This window comes from Gadus morhua, chromosome 1 (assembly GCF_902167405.1).
Source record: "Gadus morhua chromosome 1, gadMor3.0, whole genome shotgun sequence".
In the NCBI taxonomy this organism is placed as follows: domain Eukaryota; kingdom Metazoa; phylum Chordata; class Actinopteri; order Gadiformes; family Gadidae; genus Gadus; species Gadus morhua.
This window is the reverse complement of record NC_044048.1, coordinates 2877202-2903205: the sequence shown is the minus strand read 5'-3', so window position 1 is coordinate 2903205 and position 26004 is coordinate 2877202. Positions and strand designations below refer to the sequence as shown.

At 46.5% G+C, this 26004-nt stretch overlaps 1 protein-coding gene across 2 annotated transcripts in view; it reads left to right on the top strand.

Moving 5' to 3' along the window:
• The window catches only part of LOC115545085 (sodium- and chloride-dependent GABA transporter 2), a 33339-nt gene extending 7820 nt beyond the window's left edge, over positions 1-25519 (top strand). Inside the window, exons 6-16 of one of the 2 annotated variants that reach the window (XR_003977062.1) lie at positions 2194-2326; positions 6294-6428; positions 8986-9089; positions 16970-17094; positions 17187-17299; positions 17958-18095; positions 18352-18454; positions 19674-19774; positions 20084-20254; positions 21021-21361; positions 24228-25519. Coding sequence is in view for 1 of the 2 variants with exons in the window: in XM_030357933.1 (XP_030213793.1) it covers positions 2194-2326; positions 6294-6428; positions 8986-9089; positions 16970-17094; positions 17187-17299; positions 17958-18095; positions 18352-18454; positions 19674-19774; positions 20084-20254; positions 21021-21179 (1282 nt within the window). In the remaining variant the exon portion in view is untranslated. Of the gene's footprint in view, positions 1-2193; positions 2327-6293; positions 6429-8985; positions 9090-16969; positions 17095-17186; positions 17300-17957; positions 18096-18351; positions 18455-19673; positions 19775-20083; positions 20255-21020; positions 22313-24227 lie in introns of those variants that run through there. The other variant, XM_030357933.1, reaches the window with a different exon arrangement.
• The last annotated feature ends 485 nt before the right edge of the window (positions 25520-26004 follow it).

Below are 26004 nucleotides of genomic sequence, written 5' to 3'. Positions count from 1 at the left end.
GGAGCATTCCCTCTTCGTCATAACTATCAAACCAAACATCCTTCACATTCACCGAGCGAACATTATGAAAGTAAAATGCACATTTCTCGCTAAAAATGTTTCCATAAACGCATTTAATAGCGTAACTATGTTACTATTTCCACCCAGAATAAAGAAAGATGTCGGCCGTATGCTTCTGTCCAAGCTCACTACTCTCTGCCAGTGACGTCGGGTCAAGCTCCACGCTGATTGGCTATCGCGGCTAAACGCCACGCGTTGGAGCGTTGAAAGTTCACATTTCTGAACTCCGGGCGTTGGTGCGTGAGTTAACGCCCCGTGCCCACTACCTCCTTCAGTCAACGGAGGTGGGAAGGCGTTGCTGACTGATGGGGGAGTAGTCTTTGCAGAGGCATCCGTCAGCCAATCAAATCGCTTCGCCTGGTTCTTCCCGCTACTTCCTGCTTGTTGCGATGCAAGATGACCCGCTTTCCCGCTTTCCAGTATCGTCAGAGCCCGAGTCGCGTCACAGTGCTTAAATTTGCAGACGCGATCTGATTGGATGACGGATCCGTCGCTGCCGAAAAAGTTGAACATTTTTCAACTTCTTGACTGAGCCGAAGGCTCCAACGGAACGGACGGATCCACAATGCATTGCTCGTCCGTCCCCATTAAAGTCAATGGGGATCACGCAACGGACGGAGGTAGTGGGCACGGGGCGTAACCCCTGACTGCAGCTCGCAGATCGAGGAGGAGCTAAATGTGGGCGGGCTTAAACGTTTAAGCCCGCCCACATTTAAGGAAAATTCCGCGCAGTATCATACGTTCTCCCGCTTTCGAGCGGAGGAGCTAAATGTGGGCGGGCTTAAACGTTTAAGCCAGCCCACATTTAAGGAAAATTCCGCGCAGTATCATGGACCAGACGGAAATACGTTCTCCCGCTTCTGTCTTTCATTTATTTGACTTAGCTAATATAATTGTGTACGAGTGTACGAAATAATATGTGTCTATACTAAAAAAGACATTTGAAATGACAAGTTAAAAGTAGGAATGTCTAAGTCTATCAAATGCATGAACCCTTTTCCATATTACCGGTATGTCATTGTGCTGTGCTGTGCTGTATTGATGTTTGAGAATGTGCTGCCGGATCTCCGCCACCAGATGGCGCCCGAGAGGATAAAACCATGGGTTAAACGTTTAGACCCGCCCACATTTAGCTCCTCCGCTCGAAAGCGGGAGAACGTATGATACTGAGTGGAATTTTCCTTAAATGTGGGCTGGCTTAAACGTTTAAGCCCGCCCACATTTAGCTCCTCCTCGATCTGCGGGCTGCAGTCAGGGGCACTTGGGGTGCGTTGGGCGCGTTACTGCGTTTACGTGCGTAATTATGTGCGTCTGACGCGCCAAACGCCCCTAACGCGACGCTTCAACGCATGTAACGCGTCTACGCGCCTATACCAATGGTTCCCTATGCAAAAATGCCGAGTTTGGACGCCCCTAACGCGAGTAACGCGGTTGGTGTGGCCGTACCTTTATGAATCAACCAAACCAAAACTGGTCGGCGCCTACCTACCATTTCTTTAATTCCAGATTTCAGATCATCATCAGATTTTTCATCTGAATTCAAATACTTACAAACAACATTTTAATAGCACAAGGTTGTAATTATTCAACAAGTTAAGGCTTGACTATGTAACTATACATTTATATATAGCCTATAAGTAAGATTGAGCGCCTCCCAGTGAGAGAGTTCATGACCTGTTGTGTCCGCTCTACCTGGCTGTGTAACTGTTTGACGCGAGCTAGCGTAACTCAGCAGGCTGACTGGCTGGCTGACTGGCTGGCTAGCTGGTTGACTGGCTGGCTGGCTGACTGTCTGTCTGGCTGGTTGTCTGGCTGTCTGTCTGGCTGGTTGGCTTGCTGTCTGGCTGGGAGCTGGCTGGCTGGCGGCTGTCTGGCTGAGGGCTAGCTGGCTGTCTGGTTGAGGGCTGGCTGGCTGTGGGCTTGCTGGCTGGTTGAGGGCTTTATCTCCATCCCAACATTTTCTACTGTATTGAACCAGTTACCTTACCGTCACTTTGGTTTACTTCCTTAGGTGTCCCTACTGCTGCATTATAAAGGGATCACGCAAAACACCTGTCTCTGTTTTACCCTGCTAAACAGAGGGCAATAATATCACATCTGTGAAAAGCTGATGTGTGATCTTTGTGTCCTCAGGAGACGGGTGTTGAAGATATCTGGAGGGATCGAGGAGATTGGCAGCCTGCGCTGGGAGCTGGTTCTGTGTCTGATCTTAGCTTGGGTGCTGTGCTACTTCTGTGTCTGGAAGGGAGTCAAGTCTACTGGAAAGGTATTAATAATAATAATAATAATAATAAATGAAATTTATATAGCGCTTAATATGGTACTCTAAGACGCTTTACATATTGGCCTATCAAAACTATGTAAGACAGACTAGGAATAAAAGAAAAACAGAGGTTAAACATGAATAATAAGGTGGGAGTTAGGTGGGGAAGGCTAGTGTGAAAAGGTATGTTTTGAGGGCAGATTTGAAAGAAGAGAGGGTTGGAGAGACTTTGATGTGGGAGGGGAGTGAATTCCAAAGGGTGGGGGCAGCAACTGAGAAGGCCCGATCACCCCAAGTCCGTCGCTCAGTCCGTGGAACTTGTAGCAGTTTGGCAGAATTGGACCTGAGGAATCAGGAGGGGGCGTGGTGATGGAGGAGGTCGGCAAGGTAGGGGGGGGCTAGGCTGTTGAGGGTCTTGCAGGTGATGAGTAAGATTTTGTAGTTGATTCTGTGTTTAATTGGAAGCCAATGGAGTTCACGGAGGACAGGTGTGATGTGTTCTCTGGAGCGGGTACCAGTGAGGAGGCGTGCAGCTGAGTTCTGGACATATTGAAGTTTTTTGAGGACTTTGTTGGTGGTGCCGTAGAGAAGACCATTGCAGTAGTCAAGCCTGGATGAAATGAAAGCGTGGATGAGTACTGCAGCAGCGGTAGTTGACAGGTTGGGGCGGAGGTGGGCGATGTTTCAGAGGTGTAAAAAGGCAGTTTTGGTAATATGGTTAACATGGGGGAGGAAGGAGAGAGTGGGGTCCAGGATAACTCCAAGGTTACGGATTTTGGTGGAGGGGGTGATGGTGGAGCCGTCAATGTTAAGGGTGAAGTTCAGAGTGGAGTGAGTGAGGGTGTCAGGACCAATGATGAGGATTTCGGATTTGTTGGAGTTGAGTTTGAGAAAGCTGTTTTGCATCCAGGTCTTGATGTCAGTCAAACAGTTGGAGAGGGTTGAGAGGGTGGAAGGACTGATGGTTTTGGAGGGGAGGTAAAGCTGTGTGTCATCGGCGTAACAATGGAACCGGAGTCCATGGTGACGAAGGATCTGACCAAGAGGAAGCATGTACAGAATGAAGAGGAGTGGACCAAGCACAGAACCCTGGGGGACACCGTCGATGAGAGGAGTAGTGGCTGATTGACAGTTGTTGATGGCGATGAATTGATGTCTGTCGGAGAGATAGGATCCAAGCCAGGAGAGGGCGGTGCCAGTGATGCCAAGGGTGGATTGGAGACGGGAGAGGAGAATGGAGTGATTGATCGTGTCAAAGGCAGCACTGAGGCAATATCCTCATCCTCAAGGAGGATGAGGATATTTAGGGAGCCAGTGTCAGAGGATAGCAGAAGGTCATTGGTCACTTTGAGGAGGGCAGTTTCTGTACTGTGTTTGGAGCGGAAACCGGATTGGAAGAGTTCAAAGAGGTCGTTGGTGTCAAGGTAGGTGATGAGTTGTTTGGCAACAACACGTTCCAGGATTTTAGACAGAAAAGGTAGATTGGAGATGGGGCGGTAGTTGTTAGGGGAATCAGGATCCAGGCCAGGTTTCTTTAGTACGGGGGTGACTGATGCAAGCTTTAGGGAGGAGGGGACATGGCCGGAGGATAGAGAGGAGTTTACAGTGTTAGTGATGAGGGTGGAGAGAATGGGGAGACAGGCCTTTAGAAGTGTGGTGGGGAGCGGGTCCAGGTTGCAGGTTGTTGATTTCATGGTTGAGACTATAGAGGAAAGATCAGAGGAGGTGATGGTAGCAAATGAGGAGAAGGATTGACTGGTGGTTAGGGGGGGATCCGGTTTGGGACGTAGGGCGGGGTCGATGGTCAACTGGCTGTGGATTGTGCTGATTTTATCATTGAAGAAGGATAGGAAGTTATTGCATTTTTCAACTGAGAATGAGTGAGAGATGGTGTCCAATGGCTTGAGGAGTGTGTTAATGGTGTTGAAGAGGGTCCTTGGATTGCTGCTGCCAGACTGGATGATTCCTGAGTAGTAGGAGGAGCGGGCTGAGTTCAGGGTGTCGTTGTATAGCTGGAGGTGTTGTTTGTACATTTCCTGGTGGACGCTAAGACCTGTTTTGTGGGAAAGCCGTTCCAGTTGGCGTCGTTTGGATTTGAGATGGCGGAGTTCGTCAGTGTACCATGGGGCAGAGTGGGAGAATGAGACCAATTTAGACTGAACAGGTGCAAGCTGTTCAAGGCAGGATGAGAGGGATGAGTTATAGCAGTTAACCAGGTAGTCGGGGGAGTTGTTGTGGGCAGTGGCGGTTTTAGGCACGGGCGACCCGGGCAGACGCCCGGGGCGGCATATTTGCTGGGGGCGGCAAATCACATGGGGGGCGCCACGAGCAGTATAAAAAGAAAATGCGTTGCGCAGCGGTTATCAATGAAGTACGACATAATATTGCGTGGGGAATAGGTATTTTGGCGCCCCCTCTGGCTGCAGGCGCACACTTGTTCGTATAGACGGAGAGAAACCCTCACCGAAGTCCGCGATGGACTCAGAAAGACATGTGGAAAGAGAGGATGGGTTAATGGATTTGAGGTTGCGGAAAGTGATGGTGCGTTTTTGCTCCTCATGGGGGGAGGGAGTGTGAGTTTGAAAAGTAATGGCCAGATGGTCGGATATGTGGAGGTTGTTACTGGCCAGGTGACTGATTGTGATGCCAGTGGAACAGACCAGATCCAGGGTGTGGCCTTTGTTTTTCCATCACAGTGTGTGTGTGTGTGTGTGTTAGGGCTGTCAACGAATATTCGAAGTTCGAATATTCGTTCGAAATGTATCCAAAAACGCGAATTCGAACGTGAAAATTAATATTCGAATGTGAAAAAACACTTCCGCGGTACAAGCGCCTCTATCTGCTTTGTGAATGAGCCTCTGTCTGTTCGCGATTTCCCTCATAATATTCGAATGTGAAAAAACACTCCCGCGGTACAAGTGTAACAGACTAGTATTGTGAAGAGCGAATGTATTTTATCCCCGCGGGGTTTCCGTACTTGGATATAGGTATTCCAGCTCGGCTATGCCATTCAATAAGCATCCGAAGTAGAGCTCAGGGAGCTAGTAGTCTGGCTGGTGAAAGCTGCTATAACGCAATGTTCTCGGCAAAGTCCGAGACAGCTTTTTTTTCATGAATCCGAACGGTGCGTAGTGCTGGCCCTTTCGCTGGCATGGTGGAAGACGTAGGCGACATGCATATTTTTCTTTATCGATTTTAATAGGCCTTCTCGATAAATGGTAACTTGGTAAGCAAAGCAAGGAACGTTACCACTAGCATACTTTGTAACATTCAGAAGCGGGCGTCTTCTTCAGATTACTATAGTTTGCGCGCTTGCAGGTGTGGTGGTGAAATGCAAGCGATACAAAGTTTTGGCTTTTCATGATTAGGCCTCCACGTTACTGGGCTGTTTATAGGATATATATATATCCCGCTAATTTGAACCATGGTTTTGTCGCATTATTGACATATTGACGGCAACTGCGTAAAATAGGCAACCAGATATTCGAATAGTTCGAATTCATGATTTTTTTCCAAACGAACATTCGAATGTCATTTTTGAGCAATTTTGACAGCCCTAGTGTGTGTGTGTGTGTGTGTGTGTGTGTGTGTGTGTGTGTGTGTGTGTGTGTGTGTGTGTGTGTGTGTGTGTGTGTGTGTGTGTGTGTGTGTGTGTGTGTGTGTGTGTGTGTGTGTGCATGCCTGTGTGTTTGCATAAATATGAACTTCTTTGTGTTTTTTTATGCTTGTATGTTTGTGTGTCGCATTCTCTCGTGACCATATATAAATATTATTATTTATGGATTTATTGAGACAAAATTGGCCTGTTTATTTTATCAATCTGAAGAAAATATTCAACACAATATAAAATTCATTTCTTTGTACTATTGTTGTGATACACTTATTTGTTCATGCTGTACTAAATTGCAAATTAACCCCCAAACCCCACCTCCCCCTCCTCCTCCTCTCTCCTGGGTCTGCTGTCTGCTAGGTGGTGTACTTCACGGCCACCTTCCCCTACCTGATGCTGGTGGTGCTGCTGGTCCGGGGGCTGACGCTGCCGGGGGCCATCAACGGGATCAAGTTCTACCTCTACCCGGACCCTACCAGGTTGGTGGACCCTCAAGTAAGTACCAAACACTCCCTCCCTTCCCCCGCCCTACACCCGGGACTTCACTACGCCTTAACGCAGTGGTTCTAAATGTTTTCTACTAGTGTATCCCCCAAGACTTTTTTTCAGCTGGGCAACCCCTTCACTGGCACAAAACATTTTTGGGAGGAAAAAAATAATATAATTACCATAAATGATGTATGTGCGTTTTATTTGTCAGCGTGAATATGAACATGAAAAGGGCCCAAATTGTTAGGGTTGTGGGTGCAGGCAGGCAGGTAGGACCCAGATGCAGACGGTTTAGGGAGAACAGCACTTTATTTCTGCCAAAAGGCTAAGGCAAGGAACAAGGAGCAAAGGAACACAGGTGACAACAGAGAACAGAGAACACGCAGGACGAACTAACCACAATGACAGCACCAGGAACAAAGGAAAGACAAGGGCTTAAGTAGCAAACGCAACGAGGAACAACTGAGACCCATTAGGAGGGAAACACAGGGAAACACACCAAAACACGACACAGACCATGACAGTAGCCCCCCCTTAAGGGTCGACTCCCAGGCGACCCACGACAAGCGCAAAAAAGAAAACGAAGAAAGTCAAACCCAAATCGGGTGGGTGGAGGGGAGCCAGGAGGAGGGAAACAAAAAGAATAAATGGACTGGGGCAGAGCGAAGGGGTGTCAGGCGGGCGGCCAGAAAACTGCCCCAGGGCATGGCAGGGAGCCTCAGGCGGACGGCCTGGGGGGTAAGCAGAGGCAGAGTGAAGGCGGATCCTTCAGGAGGCCGGCAGGAAGGACGATGAGGGCTCAGTCCCTCAGGAGGCCTGCCGCGGCAAAGAAACCCCTCTGAAGGCCGGCAGCGGCGAAGGCGGAACCCTTCAGGAGGCCGGCGAAGGCGAGGTAGAGGGCGGGTCCCCTCTGGAGGAAGGCCAGGTAGAGGGCGGGTCCCCTCTGAAGGAAGGCCAGGTAGAGGGCGGGTCCCCTCTGGAGGAAGGCGAGGTAGAGGGCGGGTCCCCTCAGGAGGAAGGCGAGGTAGAGGGCGGGTCCCCTCTGGAGTAAGGCCAGGTAGAGGGCGGGTCCCCTCAGGAGGAAGGCCAGGTAGAGGGCGGGTCCCCTCTGGAGGAAGGCCAGGTAGAGGGCGGGTCCCCTCAGGAGGAAGGCCAGATAGAGGGCGGACCCCCTCTGGAAGACGGGACCCCTCAGGAAGGCAAGGTAGAGGGCGGGTCCCCTCTAGAGGAAGGCAAGGTTGAGGGCTGGTCCCCTCTGGAGAAGAGGGCGTGCCCCTTCCAAAAGGTTTGGAAGGCGGGACCCCTCTGGAAGGCCTTGAAGAGGGACCCCCCTCGGGAAGGAGTGGAGGGAGGGCCCCCACAGGCAGGAGCGGAGGGCGTGCCTCCCCTGGACGGTCTGGAGGGCGGGCCCCCTCCGGCAGGAGCAGAGGCCGGTCCCCCTCGGGAAGGAGCGGGGGGCGGGCCCCCTCGGGCAGGAGCGGAGGGCGGACCTCCTCAGACAGGCGAAGAGGCCGGTCCCCCTCTGGAAGGCGAGGAGTAGGCTCTTCAACCGGACAGGGCTCGGGGGCCGGAGTCAGTGCGGGAGCTGGAGTGCCAGGAGGAACCGGGTGGTACCCCAAACTCACCACCCCCACTCTGATTGTCCGTAAAGGAGGAGGCTGGTAGCTGGGGACCGGGGGCAGAGGCTGGTAGCGGGGAACCGGGGGCAGATGCTGGTAGCGGGGAACCGGAGGCAGAGGCTGGTAGCGGGGAACCGGGGGCAGAGGCTGGTAGCGGGGAACCGGGGGCAGAGGCTGAGAGCAGTAGCGTGGAGGCTTAGGCCGGTCACCAAAGTCCGGTGGCAGTGGCATGTAGCTCACCGGCCAAAAGGTTGTGGGGTTGAGCATCTCGACTGCCCACTCGGGTAAGGCGTCCTCCAACTCTGGCCTTGACGCAACAGCCCTGCACGTACGCCCCAACACAGCCTCCTGCTCCTTCCTGCTGGGAATGTTCTCCAAGCCATCCATAGCTAGGATTATCGTCACCAACAAATCCTCCAACTCACGGAAAAACAGAGCGTCCGCTGGGTCCAAACTTGGTGCTGTCATTCTGTTAGGGTTGTGGGTGCAGGCAGGCAGGTAGGACCCAGATGCAGACGGTTTAGGGAGAACAGCACTTTATTTCTGCCAAAAGGCTAAGGCAAGGAGCAAGGGAAAACAGGTGAGAACAGAGAACACGCAGGACGAACTAACCAGCACCAGGAACAAAGGAAAGACAAGGGCTTAAGTAGCAAACGCAACGAGGAACAGCTGAGACCCATAAGGGGAGGGAGCAGTAATCAACACAGGAGGGAAAAACAGGGAAACACACCAAAACACGACACAGACCATGACACAAATACTCAAATTGTACCAAAGTACCCCCTGCAGTACTCCAAAGAACCCCTAGGGATACGCAAACCCCCATTTGAGAACCACTGCCCTAGAGGATAACATGGACTTGGGATAGTCTTTGGGGGGTCTTTTCGGACTCACCAAAGCCTGTGTTAACCATGGAGGCCGTTTCACGTATGTTTGGACGACAGGTGTGGATGGACGCCGGGGCCCAGGTGCTCTTCTCCTTCGCCATCTGCCAGGGGAGCCTGACCGCCCTGGGGAGCTACAACCAGTTCAACAACGACGTCTACAAGTAGGTCCACACAGCACAACCCAACACAGTGTCTCTGCTCTGTAGATGACGTCATGGAGATGCCATGAGGTCTATTTGACTGCTGAAATGCAAAGAGCTTTATCATGGATTATTCTATTTCAATAGATTCAAACGGTAAAGCCTGGTCAAGTGGATAACATGCATTTAGCGAGGCATAAACGAGGCATACAATGCAGACTGACCACAAATTGTCAAATTGCCGTATGAGGAGTTGTGCTCTGTTGTGGTCCAGTACTGTTGTGTTGTGGTCCAGTACTGTGGTGTGGTGTTGTGGCCCAGTACTGTGGTGTGGTGTTGTGGTCCAGTACTGTGGTGTGGTGTTGTGGTCCAGTAATGTGGTGTGGTGTTGTGGTCCAATACTGTAGTGTTGTTTTATTGTCCAGGGCCCTGTTTCCCGAAAGCATCGTTAGCCTATGTGGTTTGTGAAGTGCGTCGTACGAGCATCGCACAGTTTTCACACCGTTTCCCGAAAGCATCGTTGGTAAGGAACGTCGTGAAAACGCTCATAGCTAACGTGGACTCCAGGGGTACTCGTAGGGTGCTAAGAGCACCGTTAGCCTACTATAGCCTCAGTCGCCACACCAGCGGACATTCCGTGTATTGGATGCGTTTTATTAAAGCACATCCAATACCACGGAATGTCCGGCTTGCGCAATTTCCCCCAAATACCCCCAAAACAGTGGTTACCGCCGATATATTAATCATAGATTACTGTTAGATTTAAACAACAAAGACACAGATTTGTTAGAAGTCAACAACAACATGATTTATTGCAGCAATTTAAAATTCCCAAAATACTTGCGCAGCCGATATCAAACGCCACGTCACAAGGCAACCCATTGCTCTTGTGTGGGAAGTCGCTTTCGAGCAGCACCTGCTGTCTCCCCTCTGATTTTAATTCAACCATCCTGGATAAATTGCAGAAGACATAGCCTACTGTACAAGAATCATGCTGAGACCAGCGGGTGTCTGAGAATTTCTGCAGGGTGTTTTTCGTTGCGATTGTGCCACAAAGCACTGTAGTCGCTTCGGTGAGGCTGTGATGAAGTTCATTATTTATTGGACCATGTCTAGACAGTTCCCGTGTCTACACATCCCTGACAGTGCACAATCGCCAAGTTGAGAGTGTGGTTTCTGCAGTGAAAGTAGACTGCTGCGGGATACTGCTGCGATGCGTGCCTGAACGGCGCGCGCTTTCCGGCTTACATTACCAGCACCATTATAAGGCGTGTTTACACTGCCAAATAGCCTATGCTGTGGTATGCACGCCTTTTTCGCGGCATGGTGCGCGCGTTTACACTGCCCGAGGTAAATTGCCTACTTGAGCTAGCACCCCGATTTACCCTCCCGGACCCGACACACATTTGCGGTTTATTGGGTTTAATTTTTAATCTGATGTAAATGCGACGGCTCCGCGGTTCCAGGGAGGTGCTTGGATAGAGGTGTTGCTGCGCTGTCTCTACAGAGTCAACGCAGCTATATCATCATGAGCAGTTCTAACTGGAGAGAAAGTGAAATCCGCGGGCTGCTGATCATGTGAGAGAAGGTTAGGCAGTCGCATTATAAAAGACCTTGAAAGATGGTGCGATCTATACGAAAGAGACACAGAGGAACTTTCCTTACGAGGCTTTTGTCAGGATAAAAAACAAGTGCTCAGCAAAATAAAGAATATGTTGGCGATTTTGCACTTGCAAATAGTTTATCGTGTTTGTAGCCTACACTCAGGCGTGAACTCATTCTTGCATGGGTGTCTTCATTCATAAAAAAATAAAAACATTCAGGATTATGCAAATTATTCTAAAGAGGTCTAGACTCCGTGCACATCCCCACCTTCTCCAATGAACCAAGAAAGCCCACGCCGTGACAAACGGATTTGACATCCTCTGTTTTACACAGGAAACTTGACGATGTAATCGCCGGGCGTGCCAAGCTGCGACCGAACCGGCTTGGCAGTTTAAAAAGGCCTATACATCATCCTGCCCAACAAGATATGCAGGATCTTGACCAAGCTCTCCTTATCGGGTCAGCAATAGCCGTGCGTCAATGTCCAGCCAATGCATTTGAATGACACTGAATTAATGGAATGTTGCATTTTTTATGTGTACACCAAAGATTCTAGAGAAGGGAGTGTGCGCCAATCACTGAAACCATATGCGGAATCAGATAAAGTCTCTTAGCTTCGCAAAGCATGTTTCAGAAATCAGCACATTAAGATAAATGTAGTTGTCAAACAAGCTATTTTTGATTTTTGTAATATGGAATTATATCAGGAGGGAAAATTCTATGAAAAGATTTACGCGCAGATGCGTTCAGTATCAGGACTGATGTAGCATATGCCGGCCTAGGCCTAATCAATTGTGTTTTAATATCTTTAGCATTCATATTATTGCAGTCTATTATTTTCGTAGGCTACTCTGCTGTTGGCCTTGATGGGGAGATATTTTAAAGTTTTTTAACCCCATTTTCCTGCCACAATCATGCGCCTCTCGCTCTTACGGAGCCCATTTCAACACTGTCAGTAGACAGCTACAATCCTACGAAAGTCGTGAGTGCAGTGAACGCACGTTCATGTTAAGAGGAATTTCGGGAAACGCTCCAAAGAAATTTACAATGGATCGCAAGATCCATCATGAGAAAGATCGTACGAGCGTGGATCCATCGTTATCGGGAAACGGGGTCCAGTACTGTGGTGTTGTGGTCCAGTATTGTGGAGTTGTTATCCAGTACTGTGGTGTTGTGTTGTGGTCCATTACTGTGGTGTTGTGTTGTTGTCCAGTATTGTTGTGTTGTTGTGTTGTGTTCCAGTACAGTGGGGTACACTAAGAAACTCGCAGAACATACCCAGGCTTTCTTGGGATAACCTGGATCAACAAATAAGACTCTCGCAATCAGAGTGGAATGGCACCACGAAGCTCACTTACGAGTCAATTTGTCAAGCCAGGTTTTCCACTTTAGTTTCAATGCGCGTTCCCTTAATAGGGGCGTTTATCGTGTAGTTATAATCACCTTTACAAAATGGATAGATCAAGAGCAGTATATTGCACTCAAGATGAGCAGATAATCACAATGAACTCCTATGAGGTGTTCAAGAATCAAACAGGTAAGGGAACACAGTTGCGATGGTGTAAATTTGTAAGTGAAAAGATTCTAAATATTAAAAATAACTATGCCAAATGCAGAATTGTTCGCCATTCATCCCAATAGAGTGATGATGATTTCAAAATGCAAAAGCAACACCTAACCTGTTTTATTCTATAATTTAGGGAATTCTCTTTAAATACACCCTATTTAAGAAATGTATATTTCATATGTTTTCAATCGCTGAGAGGTAGCGGCGGTAGCGTAGTTGATTAGTGTAGGACCCGAACGCCAGCGACCGAGGTTCAATTCTCACCTGCAAATCATCATGCCTTTTACCCCCATCTAGATCTGGTGCCACGGCCTTGCGAACATGGGTTCAAGTTCGAAATAAGCACAAAAATGTAATTCCATAGCCTTTAGTGAATAAGTATTCCATATGACATAAGAATTTAAGCTACCCATAAATGCACATCACTTTTGTTACGACCCGGCTCGTTTTAAGAGCCGCAACACGTGATTGGGATGTTAAATGAAATGGATGGGAGACCATGGACAGATTCAGGTCAAAATCGGGGGTTTAATCAACTGAAAAGAGTGCACATGCACACAGAATTACAACAAAAGAAAACTACACAAGGTTAACAAAAGACACTGGCTGAAACCACTCAATCGCAGCCAGGCAATACAACAACATCAAAACTCCTTTCCCTAAGCCACCACAAATGGTAGGCACCAACAAAGAGGCGGACTGATCACTGGTTCACAGCCGCCCCGAACTGTGGACACACACGCTATTTATAGGCAGCTGGCTTGATTGGAGACTCCCGATTGGTAGCTTCGATGGGATCCAGGAAGTAGGGAGGGGACCAATCATCGGAAGGGAATGACCCAGCTGGATTTGCATACAGAGTCATTTAACATCACATACACATTAGACGGCAGCCATAACACTCCCCCCCCTTAAATTACAAGCCCTTGCGGCTTGGCGTTAAGGTTTCATGCATAAAACATAGCTAACACACATAGCGCTAGCGCCTAGACAAAGCATCAGCGTCCACATTTTCAGACCCCTTTTTATGTTGGATATCGAGGTTGAAGTCTTGTACCAACAGAGCCCACCGCATGAGTCGCTGGTTGTGACTAAACATGCAGGACAGAAAAACAAGGGGATTATGATCAGTGAACACTACAACAGGCAGAGAGGTAGACCCAACATAGACCTCAAGGTGCTGTAGTGCTAACAACAGAGCAAGGGTTTCTTTCTCAATGGTGGAGTAATTTGCCTGGTGTCGGTTGAACTTGCGGGAAAAGTAAGCAACAGGATGATCAATACCGTCAGCGGTACAGGACTAAAGCCAGTCGATTCCTGCACGGCATCACGGGCAGCAACAAGACAAAGGGGACTCCCTCATCCCACTGCTTCTCAGTCTCGACACAGTACTTCCTGAGCATCGACTTTAGTGTCTGATGCCAGCGCTCTAAAGCTCGTTGCGTTCGGGGGTGGTATGCAGACGACACGATGTGATGCACACTCAAGCTCTTGTGTACCTGTCTGAAGAGACCAGACTTAAAATTAGAGCCCTGGTCTGTCTGGATCACCCGCGGTAATCCAAAAGTAGAAAAAAACTTAAGCAAAGCCTTCACTACGGCACTAACGGTTATCGAACGGAGTGGAATAGCCTCTGGGTAACGAGTGGCGGCACACATAATAGTTAACAAATACTGATTTCCACCTTTAGTTCGAGGTAGAGGGCCAACACAGTCAATAATCACTCGCTCAAATGGCTCTGCTATCACAGGAATGGGGTGTAATGGCGCAGGAGGGGCAATCTGGTTAGGTTTCCCGCCAACCTGACACACATGGCAAACACGGCAATGTTTGGCAATGTCCGACTTTAGACCTGGCCAATAGAAATGTCGGAGGATGGCCTGATATGTTTTGGTTATGCCCAAATGTCCTGCCCACGTACTCTCGTGAGCCACTGACATCACATGCTGGCGGCATCCTACAGGAACGACTATCTGGTAAACAGAATCACAATCAGAATCATCAGTTACGAAGGCTTGCTTTCTGCATCTGGCTCAAGCGTGCTCGGTTGACTGGAAATGCCGCACCTCCAGCTAACGGCAGTTCCGGGCCAGTCGGGAGCTTTCTCCTCTTCACCTGATAGAACTGACATGAATAAACTGTCAGACAACGAAACTTCACGATCACCTGGGCTAATCTCATGGGAGCGAGCACGAGTTACAGCGCAGGCTGGAAATACATTCGGAGGTGTCTGATCTGATGGCTGGTTCCCATCACACTGGGGTTGATCTAGAACTTCTAGTGTGGGAGTTACCTTACCCCCTGCGATATCGTTCCCCATCAGGAGTACGATACCGGGGATGGCAGTTCAGTACAAACTGCTACTGGGAAGAATCCAGTAACGAGAGTGGACTGAATATGGATGCGGTGCACTGGCCGTGGTACGTAACCCATTTCAACCCCTCTAAGAACTGATTGGTAATGGCAAGCAGAGTTATCAGAAAAAGGCAGCGCTGATGCCAGAATAACAGATTGAGAGCAAGCAGTATCTCGCAAGATCCGTATGGAGTGTCTATCAGCTGCCTCACCAGACAGTGACACAAATGCATCAAATACAAATGGCTTAAAACAGTCATCAATTGTCTGATCAGATGAGTTAGTGTTCACCCCATGATCTGCTTTAATCAGTCCTACCCCTTTTGCTTGAAAGGAGCGTGAGGGCTGCTCTCTGCGTTTTAGTGTCAAGCAATTTGCAATGACATGGCCAACCTGATGGCAGTAATAACATTCCCTTTCCTCTTGCGACCCACGAGGGTTAGATGATCTGGTAGGAGGGGGACGTGAAACAGCAGAGACTGGAGAAAAAGCAAATTTATGAGTTAACACATACTCATCAGCCAGTACAGCGGCAGCAGAAAGTATTCCTGCTTTCTGCTCATTCAGGTACACAACAATACGCTCAGACAAACACCGCTTAAAGTCCTCTAACAGGATCAGCTCTCTCAACGCATTGAAATCACTAACTTTACATGTTGCACACCATTTATCAAATAGCGTTCCCTTCTCACGGGCAAACTCAACATAGGTCTGAGCAGAAGTTTTCTTGTGACCTCGGAACTTCTGTCGGTATGCTTCAGGGACAAGTTCGTATGCTCGTAGGATAGCCATTTTAACAGTTTCATAATTTAGCTAAGTCCTGTTTCAGAAGCCTCAAGCTCGAGCTGTTTCAGTCTCACTGCCGTCTCAGCCTGAATTTCAGCTTTTGGAGACGAACCATGAACGCAGAAATTCCAGACTGACACGCTACCTCCACTCTACCACTCTCTTACGGACACACACTGCGCAACAGTAAGCATTGTCTACATAAGGTCCAACAAGGACGATCAAATAGCGAATACCCTCTGATGAGAACCTGTATCTCTCATTAAGAATATTCTCAGGCAATGCCAAGGGATCTGTCCCGAAAGACCCTCTGTCTCCGGAGAGACCCCTGTACGATACAGGCTCCGAGGTCCACGAAAACATCCACAAATGGTGATACCATTATCAAAGGAGGGGCTAGGGTTAGCCGATCTAAGCAGAAAGTCTTAGTTGATAACCTCCTCCCGACCAGGTTTGGTTGACAGCATAAGTCCCCATGGTGATACAGCAATGCTAAAAGAGATCGACTTTCATGTCCCAGCTAACCCTGGCTTTGAGCGCAACATACCTCGCTAACCCACTAATCGACGTTCGTAGTATACCCCACTTGTGTCCAATATTACATTGTTGTTGTGTTGTGGTTTAGTATTGTGGTCCAGTGTTGTGGTCCAGTATTGTTGTGTTGTGGTCCAGTGTTGTGGTATTGCGTTGTGGTCCAGTGTTGTGGTCCAGTATTGTTGTGTTGTGGTGTTGCGTTGTGGTCCAGTTCTGTGGTGCAGTATTGTTGTGTTGTGGTCCAGTGTTGTGGTGTTGCGTTGTGGTCCAGTTCTGTGGTGCAGTATTGTGGTGTTGTGCAGAATTGGTCGCCATTAATCCCAATAGAGTAAATGCAAAAGCAACGTCCAACAGGTTTTGTTCTATAATTGAGAGGATTCACTTTCAATACACCCTATTTAAGAAATGTATCGCATATGTTTTCAACCGCTGAGAGGTAGCGGCGGTGGCGTAGTAGATTAGTATAAGACCTGAACACCATCATTCCTTTTACCCCCATCTAGATGTGGTGCCAGCACATCCTTGACAACATGGGTTCAAGTTCGAAATAAGCCAAAAATATAATTCCATAACCTTTGTTGAATCAGTATCCCATAGGACATACGATTTGAGACTTTTTAAGCTACACGCCCATCACTCAAATCAAATAGCGAATACCCTCATATACGAACCTGTATTTCTCATGAAGAATACTTTCAGGCAATGCCAAGGGTTCGGATCTGTCCCGACTCCCGAAAGACCCTCTGTCTCCGGAGAGACAGACGGTCGATACAGGCTCTGTGTTCCACGACCTAGTCAAAGGAGGGGCTAGGTTGTGTTATGGTCCAGTGTTGTGTTGTGTTGTGGTCCAGTACCGGTGTGTTCTGTCCTTCTCTAGGGACGCCTTCATCCTGTGTCTCTTGTGGTCCAGTATTGTGTTGTGGTCCAGTATTGTGTTGCGTTGTGGTCTAGTTTTGTGTTGCGTTTTGGTCTAGCATTGTGTTGTGTTGTGGTCCAGTATGGTTGTGTTGTGTTGTGTTGTGGTCCAGTACCGGTTTGGTGTGTCCTCCTCCAGGGACACCTTCATCCTGTGTCTGGTGAACGGCGGCTCCAGTTTCCTGGCTGGTTTCGCCATCTTCTCAGTGCTGGGCTTCATGTCCTACGAGCAGGGCGTGGCCATCTCTGAAGTGGCCGCGACCGGTAAGGCCACTTCATGAAGGGTTGTTCTGAGGTGATGGTTCATCATCATCGTCCCATGTGATCACAGATGTCTGAGTGGTTCCTCTCCCCAGGACCCGGCCTGGCGTTCATCGCCTACCCCCGGGCCGTGGCCATGATGCCCTTACCCCAGCTGTGGTCTGTCTGCTTCTTTGTCATGGTGATTCTGCTCGGGGCCGACACACAGGTGAGCACCTTCTGTTCTTGGAACATCCACTGACCACTCCGGGAAAAGGTCTGGAATCTTCACAAGTAGAAGTAGCATTGGAACACATTTGCAAAGGAAAGGGTAAAACAATAAACAACAAATGGGTTTTGTTTCACATATAACTGGAACCCTTTGTTTCCTGTTCAAATATAATTAGTTGTACTTCCAGTGATAGGAATCCTTATAGCATAAAAACCTACACCATAAATCAACATTTTTCCTCACCCAGCAAACCTCGTAGACTGCAAATGAACCCTGTATGGTTTTTCTTAAAATGTTATTATTTTTGTGTCTGTGGATTTTCATAAAATGCCAACATCAAAGTATTTACATGGTAAAGCCGTTGACCGGGTAGAGCGCCGCCGCCTACCATTATAGGCTCAGTCCTGACTGCAGCGACCTGGGTTAGAGGACCTGTCTGTGGTCCTTTGCTCCATGTCCTCCCCTCTCTGTCCCATACCTTCCTGTTTATCTCACTCTATCATAAAGCATAAAAATGCAAAAATAAATTGTAGAAAAATAAGAAAAAGTATTTAAATGGTAAAGCCCCATGTTTGTTGTTGACGTCTTGCACTCCTGTTCAGTGATTGACAGTGATTGACATGAGTCCTGCCTGCTGGTCTTATGTGTGTGTCAGTTTGTGAGCCTGGAGTGCCTGATGACTTCGGTCACAGACATGTTCCCAAACGTGTTCAGGAGGGGCTACCGACGAGAGCTGCTCCTCTTCTTCATCTGCACCGTCTGCCTCCTGCTTGGACTGCTGCTGGTCACCGAGGTGACACATACACACACACACACGCACGCACACACGCCACGCACAAGCACACACACACACGCACACACATACACCGTCCACACACACTGTCCACACAGACCGTCCACACTCACACACACACTGTCCACCCACATCGTCCACCTGCCTTCAGTCACCTCACCCTGTTCAATCTCTTGACTTATCACAAGATGTGCGTGCATGTGTATGTGTGTGTGTGTGTGTGTGCGTGTGCATGCGTGTGTGTGTCCTATTGCAGGGAGGCCTGTACTTCCTGCAGCTGTTTGATCATTACGTCTGTAGTGGCAACAACCTCCTCCTGCTGTCAGTCTGCCAATCCATAGCGATCGGCTGGATTTATGGTAATTCCTCATCGGGTCGTTTTAATGACATGCAATGTTACAAATGCGGTTAATAATTAGCGTATTTCAGCATTAATTCCCTACATTAGTGGTCCTTGGGCCGAAAGATGTCCATCTCTATAAAGTACTAAATACCAGTGGGAAAGCCAGTAAACCCAATGTGCACCTGGTTCTCAGTAGATATATAGGTCTATGTCCTTGCTGCATAATATGAGCTGCATAGCAGATTTATAATGTTAAGTCATCATGCTTCCCCTTTCTTCTTCCTTATTTTTGACACCCTGCTCATTACATGTTCAGGCAAAAATGCATTTAGCCCTGTTTAAAGGGCAGGTGAGGGAGGGTCAACTCATGATATAACTGTTTATGGTTGTGGCTCTATAGATCAAACTTTATGTACAAAACGGACTTACCTGAGAAAGTATACATTCTACAATGTGCATACAGAAATGATAGTGTAATCTGTTTTGTCTTGGGTTTCAATGGTCTTGTGGAAAATTGCATGTACAAAGTATATTATGTTCAATAACTAGATGCGTCTTTTCTTAGGCAGTGTTTGGTCTCTACGGTGGTCTTCGGTGCTCGTTCCTTATTTCCTATCTTGGATTTTAAAATGTATGCTCCTAACTTTTTTCTTCCAGTTGGATTAGCTCTAACCCTCATTCTGGAAATCTGATTTAATAAATCAAGACTCCAGCATGTCTGTGAATAGTAATATTGTAACCATGTTCTGATCTTGTCCAGATTCAATGTGCGAAAGTAACATTCCTACTGCCTAAAAAAGTTCAGGAATGCCTTAAAATCATTCTCCAAGACTAAAAATGAATCAAATCAATGCTGTCCTACATAACGTCAAAACAAGTGCATTTGTGAATGAAGCTAGGGTCCAGCTATGAGCTCAGCCTCATCATCATGCTTATTGGTATGGGCCCATTATACCATTATCATCTCGGCAACCAATGCTTGTGTGCAAGTACTGTTCGTGAAAGATGATACACTGTGTGTGTGTGTGTGTGTGTGGGGGGGGGTTTGGGTGTGTGTGTGTGTGTGTATGTGTGTGTGTGTCCGCTTCCCACGATCAGATTTCAACCATTTTATTGAGGAAACAACCAAACCAACTCCTTTATTTCAAGACCAGTGGAGCCTTGTCTTGTCTGGCAATAACTGAAGACGACTCTATAACTACCATCTGATCGTCTAACCTGAAGGTCTTCTCCAGGTGCTGATAACTTCTATGATGACATTGAAGACATGATCGGATACCGGCCATGGCCGGTCATGAAGTACTGCTGGCTGTATCTGACTCCTGCAGTCTGTCTGGTGAGCGACCCTATCCAGCCATCTGGAACACAGCATGATTGTGTAGCGTCATGTTGGTTCACTTTGATATCTGAGCAAAGTGAGGCAGGCTTTCCTAGATTTGAATCCATTTCGAAATCAATATAGATATTCCTTCTACAAATTCAATTTTGAAACAGTGCGTGGCACATGCAGTTCCAGTGCAACACACTGGTTACAGTGTTGGTTTTAACTCAAGCCTTTTTCCTTAAAATATCAAGAACCAACCTGGCAACACACTGCCCTTCCAGCCCGTCTAACATGCAGATGTTTTGCTTTGATGTGAACTAGGGCACCTTCATCTTCTCAGTGTTGAAGTACCAGCCCTTGAAGTTCAACAAGACCTATGTTTATCCTGGCTGGGCCTACGCGCTGGGCTGGAGCCTGGGCCTTTTTTGTGTGTTCCTTGTGCCACTGTGGATGGTCTTCAAAGTGTCTACGATGAAGGGAGACCTCATACAGGTACGTCCTTCTGGAAAGAACCTCTGTATCTAAGACCTCCACAACAGACGTAAAACACTACATGTTTTACGTCTGCTAAGCTACACATATTTAAGTCCTAGCCAGGGGCAGCATTTGCGCCCACCCAGAACGCCCTTCAATAAGTGCATGAAATAGCTTGTTTGCGCTCAAACTTGACACAACTTGTCAGACTGTGCAGTGGACTGTGCAGTCGCGCGTCCGGTTACCACAACGTTAACAATTTCTTGGGACGGGTGAATTTGCTGACACACGCGCAAAGCTTCCAATTGCAACAGAGTTGGCGTGCTGACCAATCACAGCCGACTGGGCTACTCGAGAGGGGGCATTAAAGCGACACAATACAAATCAGACTGTTTTTGAAAGATGCAGGCATTTTTTTGACCGAATGGGAGAATATTAAGGGGAATTTTTAACGTACAGGCATGTAACCCTATTCTAGTAGTACCCCCAAATTAAATCATTAACCCCAAATAAGCATTATATGGGATCTTTAAAAACACAAACACACAACGAGGGAGCGATGCTGTACTCCAATGATGAATGAATGTAATCAACATGGTGGGATGCCATAGTTAACAGAACTAGGAAATTAATCAACCATATTTCCCGCCGAGTGACGTACGACCGAAACACTTTCACATTTGACCCCACCAAGAGTTTGGACGGGCATTCTTCACCGTCCGTTCTATCCTTCCGTGTTTATATCTGATTCCTCTTATCTTTCTGTTCCCGCCCCCCCCCTCAGAGAATCAAACAACTGTGCATTCCTGAAAATAACACCCTCAGCAAAAAGCGCACGTCGTCGGAGCAGTGCCCCCTGGACCCTGACAACCACCTGCTGCCGGCCCCCCGGGGGGAGTGCAAGGAGCAGGGCCTTGACGCAGAGGGGGACATGCCTGTATGACCCCGGCCGCCGTCGCTCTGGAAGCACGCCTTTATTTTGTAGGCTATGCATTTTAGAAATGTAACAATAGTAGTCCTATAATAAAAGCCCTTTTTCTATTAAAGGGAGAACGGGGTTGCCCTCGTGGGGGATATTTCTCAACTTAGGCTTCTGTGAAGAGGTGGCAGCAGCTCCTCAGGCTGGTATGTTTCGTCAGTTTTTTTTTTTTTTTGAATCTAAACAAAGCTGTGTGATTATTTCTTTATTTTTTAACTTCTGAATCAATACAAATGCAAGATTTACCTCAATTGTAATGGGTGATGATAGTTGTGTGTTGCTTAGTAGGTCAGGTAATGAAACACACTCGGAGCTGGGTACCTGAGGAAATAGGCATCCCCCTTGATGTTGATGACTGTACCGGTTCATTATTATAACGATAGTAACGTTTCAAAGGGGGAGTTCCCGTGTTCAAAGATGCATGTTGGGTCCTGCGTGTGTTTGTTCCTGCGTCAGAGCAGTGCGAGAGCTGTGTGTAAGCTCTCCTTTATGAGCTTGTTTACGTCAGTGGTAAAGGGTAGCCTATGTCTCTCCTGGAAAATGTAATTACTCATTCACTTCCTGCTAACTAGTGTTGCTTTTTTTTGTTTTGGTTGTATGCTTGTACCTACACGTCTAACATGCTACCTTAATTTTGAGTTGGCATTTTGGAATTTATCCATTTGGTAGACAATTTTAATAAAAAATATAAATTAAAGGATGCATCATACATTCTTAATCTGAATTGATAATGGGCATCAAACACTGGATTAAACTGTTTGTGACTTTTCTCATGGCCAGAAGTAAGGCTTTTCGACCCTACTCATTAATGTCCATTGATGAACCCACGTTAGCTCCTACACCTTGTTAGCCCTACCGCCTCTAGCACCCACGTTTGCTATAGTCTACACCTTGTTAGCCCCAGCAGGGCTCTCAAGTCTCACGCATTCGGCGTGAGACCCACCCACGCAATTCAACCCATGCACACGCTCACACGCCCAAGAGTCTGGCTGCAGACATCCACCCACACGCTCCAGACATCCACCCACACGCACTTCCGCTGCAGACATCCACGCACAGAAATATCCACCAGCACACCGGAAATCTGAAAATAAAAATCTGAAAATAAAATAAAATCTTTTACCCCTTTTAACTGAACTAAGTGTTATGATCTCTTAGTTAAAAACAGATTGTATGAACTAAACAGGCAGATCGAATATTTAAAGATCGATTTTGTCTAATCTTTCTTTCATGTTTAATTTCTTTCTTTCGTGTTTATTTCGAATATGTAGACAAAACAAAAACAACACATTTTGCATAAGAACAACAATAAAGCCATTCAAGAATGAATGACAAAAAAAATAATAGTAAAAAAGAAAAAGAAAAAATAAACGAAATAAACATTAATGTAAACATATCCGAAAAGGAGTGAGAAGAAGCAAAAACGTACGTACTCCCACCCCTCTTATTACTTACTCAGTATGTTTGATAATAATAATAATAATAAATGTATATAAAAATGTTATGTTATATAAATAAATATACATATGTAAGTATGTACATATATATATATACAACATACATTTAACAAGTAACAGTATGAATGTGACACAACAGCGTGCAGGGGTTGACACTAACGGTTGCCCGCTTGCCCGGGGCAAGTAAAAAAAATGTTTGGGCAAGTTGAGATTTTTTCTGGTTGCCCGAACGGGCAAGTGGATTTTGGGTGGATGTTAATATAAAAGCTATTTATTCAAATGTTTTTAGAAACGGCAGAACAACCTTTTGTTCCTCAAAACCACACAAAATAGAAGTATTTGCAATTGATCAGCGCGCTGTCTTCTCTTCTCTCGGAAAAGCGAGTTAACAGACACGCATCGCTTCAGTGCGAATATAGCCCCGCCTTCTGTCACTCACTCGCAGTGCGGTCTCTGGCAGTGATTCGCTAAAGGTTAGCCAACACAGCTAGCATCTCAAGTGCAGCACCTCCGCGAACGGTTTAGGTAGAAGTTAAATGGAGTAGTGATGGAGGAGTGCAGTTTGGAAGTACTTCGGATTGAGGCAAATTATCAAGGAAAGTCAAGAACACGGTTTTGGGTTTCATAACTGTGCACATGCACACAGCAATAGCGATCTTTTTCACGAAATTGGACCCTCACAAACTATATATTACATGAAAGCTGAGCCTCCACTTATTCCAACAGTCCAAACCATATCATTCTGTGAATAAAACTCGCAAATAACAACTTAAGAAGAAACGTCCCCTTTTCTTTTAACAACCAAAAATGAAGTATTACCTTTGTGATTTTTGTCCACAAAGTTGATTCTGATCTAATAAAACCACCATAAACAGATTATCCAGTATCTGGGCCAAATTTTGCAACTTAACATGGTGTTTTCAATCAATGAATAAGAGAAGGTTTCTTAGGAAATAGGTAAATTGCCTTCAATCAGAAAACATATTCTTCAGCGCAATCTAGTGGCCATATATTTATTTGCGAGTGTTTGGCTTGGTGCATTCAATTGCCCTGAACTTTAAATAGAGGTGTCAAGTGTCAAAATTGTAAGATATCTACCTTTATTTGTGTCTCATAGTAAGACAGCGCTCCCAACTGATAACGACCAACTGATACTGATAATTATTTCAGGTGGAAATGTTATCTTCCACTTATGCTGTGTTCCATGGCTTTATTCACTTTAACCAAGTATTATCCCCATTGAATATTTCACTTGCACAACAATCTTTCTTTTGGCCCAAAGATGACATATATGGGATCTTTAAAAACACAAACACACAACGAGGGAGCGATGCTGTACTCCAATGATGAATGAATGTAATCAACATGGTGGGATGCCATAGTTAACAGAACTAGGAAATTAATCAACCATATTTCCCGCCGAGTGACGTACGACCGAAACACTTTCACATTTGACCCCACCAAGAGTTTGGACGGGCATTCTTCACCGTCCGTTCTATCCTTCCGTGTTTATATCTGATTCCTCTTATCTTTCTGTTCCCGCCCCCCCCCTCAGAGAATCAAACAACTGTGCATTCCTGAAAATAACACCCTCAGCAAAAAGCGCACGTCGTCGGAGCAGTGCCCCCTGGACCCTGACAACCACCTGCTGCCGGCCCCCCGGGGGGAGTGCAAGGAGCAGGGCCTTGACGCAGAGGGGGACATGCCTGTATGACCCCGGCCGCCGTCGCTCTGGAAGCACGCCTTTATTTTGTAGGCTATGCATTTTAGAAATGTAACAATAGGAGTCCTATAATAAAAGCCCTTTTTCTATTAAAGGGAGAACGGGGTTGCCCTCGTGGGGGATATTTCTCAACTTAGGCTTCTGTGAAGAGGTGGAAGCAGCTCCTCAGGCTGGTATGTTTCGTCAGTTTTTTTTTTTTTTTTAATCTAAACAAAGCTGTGTGATTATTTCTTTATTTTTTAACTTCTGAATCAATACAAATGCAAGATTTACCTCAATTGTAATGGGTGATGATAGTTGTGTGTTGCTTAGTAGGTCAGGTAATGAAACACACTCGGAGCTGGGTACCTGAGGAAATAGGCATCCCCCTTGATGTTGATGACTGTACCGGTTCATTATTATAACGATAGTAACGTTTCAAAGGGGGAGTTCCCGTGTTCAAAGATGCATGTTGGGTCCTGCGTGTGTTTGTTCCTGCGTCAGAGCAGTGCGAGAGCTGTGTGTAAGCTCTCCTTTATGAGCTTGTTTACGTCAGTGGTAAAGGGTAGCCTATGTCTCTCCTGGAAAATGTAATTACTCATTCACTTCCTGCTAACTAGTGTTGCTTTTTTTTGTTTTGGTTGTATGCTTGTACCTACACGTCTAACATGCTACCTTAATTTTGAGTTGGCATTTTGGAATTTATCCATTTGGTAGACAATTTTAATAAAAAATATAAATTAAAGGATGCATCATACATCCTTAATCTGAATTGATAATGGGCATCAAACACTGGATTAAACTGTTTGTGACTTTTCTCATGGCCAGAAGTAAGGCTTTTCGACCCTACTCATTAATGTCCATTGATGAACCCACGTTAGCTCCTACACCTTGTTAGCCCTACCGCCTCTAGCACCCACGTTTGCTATAGTCTACACCTTGTTAGCCCCAGCAGGGCTCTCAAGTCTCACGCATTCGGCGTGAGACCCACCCACGCAATTCAACCCATGCACACGCTCACACGCCCAAGAGTCTGGCTGCAGACATCCACCCACACGCTCCAGACATCCACCCACACGCACTTCCGCTGCAGACATCCACGCACAGAAATATCCACCAGCACACCGGAAATCTGAAAATAAAAATCTGAAAATAAAATAAAATCTTTTACCCCTTTTAACTGAACTAAGTGTTATGATCTCTTAGTTAAAAACAGATTGTATGAACTAAACAGGCAGATCGAATATTTAAAGATCGATTTTGTCTAATCTTTCTTTCATGTTTAATTTCTTTCTTTCGTGTTTATTTCGAATATGTAGACAAAACAAAAACAACACATTTTGCATAAAAACAACAATAAAGCCATTCAAGAATGAATGACAAAAAAAATAATAGTAAAAAAGAAAAAGAAAAAAGAAACGAAATAAAAATAAACATTAATGTAAACATATCCGAAAAGGAGTGAGAAGAAGTAAAAACTTACGTACTCCCACCCCTCTTATTACTTACTCAGTATGTTTGATAATAATAATAATAATAAATGTATATAAAAATGTTATGTTATATAAATAAATATACATATGTAAGTATGTACATATATATATATACAACATACATTTAACAAGTAACA